Source organism: Terrapene carolina, unplaced genomic scaffold (assembly GCF_002925995.2).
Source record: "Terrapene carolina triunguis isolate 2854851 unplaced genomic scaffold, T_m_triunguis-2.0 Scaffold131, whole genome shotgun sequence".
In the NCBI taxonomy this organism is placed as follows: Eukaryota; Metazoa; Chordata; order Testudines; family Emydidae; genus Terrapene; species Terrapene triunguis.
In genome coordinates, this window is record NW_020664482.1 from 4,772,029 (window position 1) to 4,781,258 (window position 9,230).

The 9,230-nt window shown below is 41.1% G+C and overlaps 1 protein-coding gene across 1 annotated transcript; it reads left to right on the forward strand.

Moving 5' to 3' along the window:
* The first annotated feature begins 3,200 nt into the window (after positions 1-3,200).
* On the forward strand, positions 3,201-8,734 carry VGLL1 (vestigial like family member 1). The gene is made up of 4 exons (XM_024203085.1): positions 3,201-3,411; positions 4,217-4,633; positions 8,078-8,137; positions 8,694-8,734. Exons 1-4 carry the CDS (start codon positions 3,201-3,203, stop codon positions 8,732-8,734), a joined length of 729 nt encoding a protein of 242 aa, XP_024058853.1.
* The last annotated feature ends 496 nt before the right edge of the window (positions 8,735-9,230 follow it).

Below are 9,230 nucleotides of genomic sequence, written 5' to 3' on the forward strand. Positions count from 1 at the left end.
GAACCTTCCATTTATTAATTTTTGTGATAGCACTAGAGGCCCCAATCATGAAGCAGGACCCCTTTGTACTAGGAAATGTGTATAAACATAAGATGGTCTCAATTTTTTTTTTATTGCACCTAATTTTTAGTCTGCATATGTCTACCTTTAACTTCCAGCCATTTGATTTCATTACGATTTTCTGCTAGAGGTAAAGATCAGAAGTGCTAGGATCAGAAATTTAATTCACACATAGGTAGGTAAAGACTGCGATCAAGTCACCTCTTCAACTTTCTCCTGGATCAGATAAATACTGAGCTGCTTTAGTCTCTCACAGTAAGGCAGGTTTTCCAGACCTCATTATTGAATCTTTTCTAAACCCTTTCCAATTTGTCAATATACTTAAGTGTGGGCACCAGAATTGGACACACTATTCTGCTAAAGGTTGCACCTATGCTGTATAGAGAGGTAATAACATCTCCCTACTGCCACTGTATATTCCTCTGCTTATGCATCCATAGATCTTAGCTTTCTTAAATGCAGCATCATACTGGGAGCTCAAGTTGAGTTGCTTATCCACCAGACTCCAAGTCTCTTCAGCATCACTTTCCAAAATACAGTCTCTTTGCTAATGATTCACATTTAAACTGATGGCAAATGTCATCAGTGCTTACACCTATCCAGCAAAAGATTTGTTTAAAATGAGTTAGGGCAATGCTGGTCTCAGTGTACCTAGTATGAATAAATGCACTCCTAGCAGTGCCTTGGAAAGTCCACTATATGGCAATCAAAGGATTTCTCATATGGCAATTTATACGTAGTTAAAATAGCCTGTCTTGAACAGGGAAAGGCTTATATAGATCGGGGCAGTCATTTGTGTGTGGCAAGATGTGATTTAATCCTGAGTCAGGATTTGAAAGTCTTCGGGAATTCCCTGACTTGAATATCTGAGCTGGGCCAATGCTTGTTTCCTCCCCCCCGCCAAATGAAATATAAATTAAAATATATAGAGCATCATCTGTTTGTGTTTGGTTTGTCACCTGATAGTCTAACCTGAATGTGTAAGGAACTGCGTTTCTAAGCTCCATTGGAGTAAGTGTCATAAGAGAACATGGTGCAGGGTTTTCCTTTCCCTCTCTGATATAACATGTTGACGGCAGCAAGACTCTGGAGCCAGAGCCATTCTTTGAGATCTGTTCCTTAAAGGATCTCAAAGCATTTCCCAGACATTAGTGAATCAACCTTAATACCTCAGAACAGAGTTGGTCAAAAAAATTCACCACCACTTTCACTGCAAAATGCTGTTAGTCAGATTCAATGTGTTAACTTTGACAACATTTGAGGGAAAAATTCAAAGTGGAGTATTTAATTTAGACATTTAATTTTGATTTTAAAAAATTAACTTTTTAAACTTCATTTTATAAAGTTTCAACCTTATTGGCTAGAGTGTTTTGACAAGGTCATTTTGATGTTTCTAAATCACATTATTTTAGAATTTCTTTTGTGGAATATTTCAAGATTTGACTTTGTCCTGATTTGGGATGAAAATAAATTTCAGAATGTCTGAATTTCCTGGGGGACAGAAATTCCATTTGCTGGCTAGCTCTGAGCTAGGAGAAGGTGGTCTCTCATTTTATTAATGGAATAAACGAAGCTCAGAGAGTTGAAGTGACTTGCTCCAAGGTCACACAGTAAGTCAATATTGCCAACCCTTGTGATTTGAGCTGGGACTGGAAGTTGTCTTGCCACAATTGTGAGAAGCTTCAGCCCTGCCTGGAGGGAAAACCTCTTCTGATTAGTTGCTTTCCGTTCCTGCCCACCTTCTGGGGAAGAGTAGCCAACCAGGACTGGTGTAGGAGTTAAGACACAAAAATTTAAGTCTCACAATTTGGGGGCCAATTATGGTTTTTGTTTTTTTTTTTTTGTCTGACATTTTTGAATTTGTGGCATGGGCATGGCTGAAGTTCCAGATAGCATAGAACTTTTGAGCTCAATTATTGCATCTATGCCATTCCCATTGACCTCTCTGGGAATTGTATGCATGCACCAGACAATAATGGGACCCCTGTAGTTCTGATTCCCAGGTTCCCATCCTAAACACTAGACCATGCCATCTCCTACAGAGGTTACAAAGAATAGCTCCTGTACTACTGTCGGTCCAGAGGTACTATAGAACAATAGCTGATGCCAAGCAGGCACTTGCCAGCACTGGTTTTAAATGATAGAAAATGAGTAGAGTGCACCAAGCAAACAAATTTAACTTGCAGCTGTTCAGAGAATATAGACACGTGGTCATAAATCTAGGGCTTCTGCAAATGCTTCTGACGCTAGTATGGCATAGCTATTACCTTGTATCCATCTATGTGCTTGTGTGCAAGCAATATTTTTACTATATAAGCTTGAAAGTGCTATTTTAAACAAACATTGGAGTGTGTTGAGGATCCCTGAAGTGCATCTTTGATCCTCAGGATAAATATTAATTTAACAACATTAAGTGTAACAGTCGAGTAACTTCTGTAATGATTCTGTGGCACAGCATAGAGTACACCACCTGAGAGACAGGCACAGTGGTTGCTGGCTAAGACCATCTTAATACTATTTTTGCCAGCTTGGCCAGATGGACACCATTCCGTCCTAGAGCTAATGCCCATGGACCATCAGGCTCCCATTTTGTGACTTGGATAATACCAGGCAGGACACATGGAGTCTAGGCACAGTGCCTTCCAAAAGAGGACTGCTTAGTGAGTGAACAGCTCATGTCACTGGTTCCCTCCGACCCCACCCTTTCTTTCTGCCTTATTTGGGAGCTCCAGCCATTGATCCTACACATGCACAGAAACTATGTAGCAGAGATAAATTTATCCATCCTCATACCACCCTTTGCACCTATGGATTATAAATCTTACTGCAAAGACCAACCTGGCCAGTTGGCATCATTAAGCTCTTTTATTGGCAGCCCTGTACAGATATCCATGTGCACCCATCGAATCTGAGCTAGCAACCATATACACACAGGGTTTGTAGGTCCTTGTGCAAATTGGTGGGAAAAGGGAGAGTGCAGCAAGCAGGAGCTCAGATACAGGATCTGCCCCTGCTTCTGCTGAAAGCAGTCCTTCAAGTTCTAGCTTCAGTGGGGAGATGATCAAACCCAACATTGGTAATACAACTTTGGTTCAAAAGTCCTTCTTGTTTTTGTTCATAGGCACTGCTAGTTACTGAAGATGGAAGCAGAAAGGAAAAACTCTCCAACACTGAGTAAAAGCAAACAGCCTGTGAAAACAGAATGGGGGTCTCAGAGTGTTGTATTTACTTACTTTCAAGGGGACCTTAACAGTGTGATAGATGAACACTTTTCTAGAGCGTTAAGCAATGCCAAGAACCCACAAGATCTGAGCACAAAGCACAAGAGTGAGGATGTTACCCTGAAGAATGGTGAGCAGTTTTCCATCAGTGTGTGTGTTTCAATGCAATGCTGCTGTTTAACTCACTAGAGAGTTTTGCTGGGACATTTAGACACTGAGGACCAAATTATCACATTTACTTCTATGTAACCCCACTTTCACAAAGGAGTCCAAATTCTGATCAAGAGTGAAATCATTCTTTCAAAGCCCTGAGCTTGTACCTAGGATTTCATGGGTAAGCCATTGGGCCCGCCTGTGTGGATTCCCAGTGAATCTCTGCATGGGTCCAAGTGCAGGATCAGGGCCCTACTTTATGAAGAAAGTCTCCACCTGTCTCCGATGTATTACATCATTTTAGATCATTTTTTTTAAATTAAGAGAGTCTATCTTGCCATGACACGAGAAGCTCCAGCCCTCCACCCAAATTTCTGCCCTGTCTGCAGGGAAACCTCCTCTGATTGCCTTCTCTTCCCCAGGAGGTGGGCAGGTAGAGAAGGCAGTTAATCAGAGCTGCTACAGGATTTAAGACAAAAAATTTCAGACATTGAGGAACCCTATGCCACCCACCCTTCAGAAAAAATGCCTGAGATGTTTCACGTTCACAGTTAGAGGTGGTAGTGACTTTCTAGGCTAGTCTATTTTAGTGTAGATTTGTTTTTTTAAAACTAGTATTGTAGTAAATAAGTCAACTATTGTAAGTTTCCTTTTATGTAATCTGGATGAAATTTTGCAGACTTTACTTAGGTAAAATTCCCATAAAAGTCAGTTGGAATTTGTCTTGGAAAAGTAAATAAGAACTTCAATAACGCTTCAAACACTCTTTTCTTTAAAACTAGATAGCCACATGTCTCCCCATCAGTGGAATTTCTCTTCTCATTGGACCAAGTCATATCAATCATCTCCTGCTACAAACACATCAAATTCTGATCCGAATTTGTCGGCTGCTGCTACAGACCACCATCAGGCATCAGTTTTGCGGAATCCTCCTATTCAGCCTGCAGATTTGTGGCACTTCCCTTCGATAGCTAATCCAAGTCTTACTGATTCAGGATATCCTCGCTCCTTGCCTGACCCTCAGATAGTGCAGGGACCAATGTCTGATGGGAAGTATGGTTCTCTTCTTGATTTTCTGCAACAGGAAAGGTGCCCAGCATCTAGCCAGGAATCTGTTGTGAAGCAAAGCTCTAGCTCAGCCTGTATTACTGGATCAGCTAGGTTACAAAATATGAGTCAAAGTTTAACTCCTGGGGGAGGTAAGAAAATATTTACTATTCCTTTAACTGTGATTTGCCCTTGTAAATGAAAAATAAAAATCTATGCCTGAAGGTGGTAAAAGCAGACTCATTCAGTCTAGCTCCTCTTCAATCCAGTTTATGCTGTAGCCTGATCAAATAATGAAACTATAAACCTATCCCACACTTACTGATTTTCACAGGTTCTTTCAAAAAAGTGGGCTATACAGAAGTTTCTCTCTCATTACAGGACTGACTTGATTTGCAAGCGAGATACACATATTCAGTTGACCCTTTACATAGAAACCACATAATTCTACTCATCAATATAAACCAAACAGCAGAAAGCCTTATACATAGCAACTACTTTTAAGCCATAAGATACGATAGCATACTTACAACACTTAGAGATAGAGATGAATACACAATGAGCAGAGCACTCCTGAAGGCCACGCGTTAGTTGACACCAGTCCAGGAAGCCAAAAACCAGGGAACAAGACTGGACTAGACTTTTATACCCAATCTTTGTGTGATGTATCGGACCATAACAAGATTAATACCAGTCTCTTATTCATATGTGGCATTCTGGATCTCTGTAAATTATGCTTTTAATCATTAATAAACATCTTTTCTTAATTCCTATGCATTAATGCAGTCTAACTGCCTAGTTACTGATTGCCAGAACTCCCTTACTGCAGAATTACTTTTATAATTCTGTGATGTATTGTACCATTGTGGTCACTTATCTCTCTCTCTCTCTCTCTCTCAGAATAAGAGTGCAGAATTAATGACCTAGGCTTAACTTCTTGGGCCTGCTAACTTCTAACTAAAACTCAGCCTTTAGCATAATTACTTCCACAAAGTCTCATACTAATAAAATCAGCCTTTAACCATAGCAAAGCCTAATAACCCAATTACTTGTGTTCTCCGACTTGCCCCCTTATGTTTAGCACAATAAGCAATACACAATCAATATCACACCCCAATAATGTCCCTTTTACAGCAAGCTAAAATGATACACGAGACAAGGGCATAAGTTAACAATTCAGAGCCCTTGGCTGGAAGTATTTTCAACAGAGCATCAATGATATGTACTGTAGTACTTGGGAATTGTGTGTTGGCTGCATAGTGTAGCACCATAATTGTTTCCTCTATAGTTTCTTGCACAGCTCTTTCCCCTCTGTTATGTTGCGGCGATACCGAATATGTAACTGAGCTACAATATATTCAGAACACACATAAATAATTGAGTGCCCCTAGCTCTTATATATCACTTTTCACCAGTAGATCTCAAAGTGGGTAACAAACAGCTGGGTGTGTGCTGGAAGCTCCGAGTATGGCTATAAATGGAGTGGAATGTTTAGATATTATTTGAGCAATCTGATTATACCGCGTATATAGTAACAAACCACAGCCCCCATAAAAAAAAATGTCCATGTGCCTAAGAGTTTTTCCCCCCTCCCCATTACAACAATAATTGGGGTAAAAGGCTGGTCCTCGAGCCATGCTCGTCTCCCAGCCAGACCCAGGAAACGGCACGAATATTCATTTCAAACACTACTGAATAAATATTTAACATGAGGTTCAGTAGACTCTATAGACAGCGTGTAATTCACGCTATGGCTATCCCTGTTCCTTTCCAAAAGGGGTTAAAGTAGTCCAGGGGTTAAGACGCTAGGATTTGGAAGACCTGGGTTCAAGTCCCTGCTCTGCCACAGCCTTCCTGTGTGACCTTGGACAAATCAGTTAGGGAACAGAGGGACAGGGAAGCGATCTGTAAAATGGGGTTGATAGTACTGCTATGCTCCCAGAGCTGACATGAGGATAAATACATTAAAGACTGTGAGGCGCTCCAATACTATGGTGATGGGGGCCAGAAACGTATGACAGAACAGCTTCAGACAAACTCGGTCACCAGGGAAATCTGGTAGTTAGTTATTTGTAACATGGTTGCACCCATAGGTGATCCCATTCGGATAGGCACCAGTCACCGAACAAAAAGATGGTCCCTGCCCTAAAGAGCTTAGTGACCAAAATTTACACCATTCAGGGACCCGTGAGAGAGGAGTTTAGTCCATTTCCCTTGCGCCCACATCACAAAGTCAGCCACTGCAGTTGGGACTAATTGGCACCATTATTAGTCTCAGACCCACCTAGGACTGAACAAATGTGGACATTAAAGCTCTCCCCTCAATGTCCCTCCAGGCTAGGTTGGACACACTGGTGGGGATGCTGGCACTGCTGCTGCCTATGCTATCCCTGTTCTCTGGGTTAATACAGGACTTCTCTAAGCAGGGCTCTCAATCTGGCCCCTTCTCCCCATTAATTTCACAAGAAAATGGTTTTTAAAACTCCTTAAAGAGACACTGGAGAATGTGTAGCACATCTGCTATGGGCCAGAAAGCGGAATGTCCATAGCAGGAAGGGGCAATGATATATTAACAAAGCAATTTAGAGTAGGGGGTGTTTTTAAAAATATCCAGCCATGAATATAAACTGGTGAACACTCAGCTTCCTGTCTGCCTGGACAGGCTGCCATCCCATCTCTGCAAGGGCTTCCATTATTACTAACATTAGTGGAGCTGGAAAGGAGAGATGAGATTCTCAAGTCAGACTGCAGAGTGTGTCTTTGTTCTCAGACCCCATATGGAAAACGCAGTGTTTATTTCTGCAACAGATTTTTTGCTTTAGGTCCATTAATAGATGGATTTAGCTTTGTGTTTACATTGCACATGTATTTCCTAGATTTCTCCTTGCAGGGTGTAATGTTTGCCATTGTTAATATTTGCAAATACTAAGTGATGTTCTTACTATATTAAAGATGCGCTCCGGATTTATAGGATTCTAATCAAGGCCTGGCAATGTGGGTCTGGGTATTAAAGCATATGGAACTCACTCTTACACTAGCAGGAAGCATTTCATGGAGGCTGGGTGAGTGAGCATAGGGCCAGGGCAGAGAAGCAATACTGCTAACACCAGAGCTGGTTGAAACTTTAAAAAATTCAAATTGTCAGGGAAAAACTGTTGGGGGAAAAAAACGGTTGCCATTCTCCAACTACTGTCTTCCCTTTGAGGATCTCAGGAGGCTTTAATATGTTTGAAAAACTCTAACAGCCCTGTGACATATACCACTGTGCAGATGGGCAATCTACAGCACAGAAAAATTAAGTTACTGGCTCAAGTTCACACCGTCATTACAGCTACTCCCCTTGCAGTCTATAATCAGGCCCTGGGAATTCTGACGTCTAGTTCTTGGCTCTAACCAAGAGAGGATACTTCTCAATGCACTAGGGCCTTTTGTATGGATCTGCTGATATTTACATTTCTAAAAGCACAGAACGCTGTGCAATGGTCCTGCAACATCTGTGCCAAAAGCTGGGTTGCAAAAGCACAATGTTTCACGTAAGAACTACTTTTAGTGTTGTACCACTCCAGCTTATCATGTTTTTTCCCCTTAAAATTAAGAAAGGAAAGCCAGCTCCTATCAAAACCCAGGAAACCCCAGCATCACTCTTGACAGTTCAGGTAGGTAATGGAACCAGCAGTTACATTAAAACAGTGTAAATGAAATTGGAATGAGCTCTTGTAATCTTCAACAAGGTGTAGTTCCAGGTGTGTTACATACTTCTAAGAATAGTCATGTTTCTTTGCGGAGACGGTGGTTTGCTATGCTAGTCGGGACACTTCATAGCTGTGTTTCTCAACTGTCTCCCTCTAGGGTAGATTTACTTTCATCCTACACAACTCTAGTTTGATCTCCTTGTTTTAGTAGAGAGGTTAGAAACACCACACCCTGCAGCAGCAGTTACAATGTTAGTGCTAGCAGAGCAATAATCCCCAGATCCTTCAGGCTTCCACTATTATTGCCTGTATCTCACCTTAGGTCGTTGTCCCACATTTGGGAGGTTGCTCTGGTCACATGGCTTCTTTATGCTTTCAGTGATGTGATTTATCTCAGAACTAAAATAGCCCCAATGAAATGACCACCAGGTGCCAAAAAAAGAAAATTTCTTTAAAACATTTTAAGAATTTATGTATGCTCGTGCTGTACTGACTACTTTCATATTGCTGTATTTTTCAGGTATCCAGTCTCAGGATAGAAGACGAGACTTATACTTTTAGCCAATGGACATTTCTGCTTTATTCCTAGAGAGTTCTTTCTGTGAACTTTTATAATTGTGAATCAGGAGGAAATAGACCACAGCCGTTCTGTGTTTTTTCATCAGCCAGTTGCATGACTACACATGCTAATATACTATTTTGTAAATGAGTGATTTACTTCTAAGTAAATAACTTCCAACCTGTGTGATTCTACCATAGTAGTTTGCCTTGTATAAATGAAATACATTTGACTAGAGAAGAGTTGCCCTTGGGCCCCCTAAAGACTCCTAGCACTTTAAAATCCCCCTACAACCAATTGTTTACCATCCTTTGGAAAGAATTACCATCCATTACCATTATGGAGGGATGCATTCAATGCCACAAGCTTTTATGTCCTCACACTGGCAAGTTCCCTGACTTGGCAGCTGGATTTGAACTTGTTTAAAATAGCTCAAGTGAGTCTGTTTACAAGGGGACTGAAAATGAGAAACAAGCCAACATAGCCAAGTTCATTTCT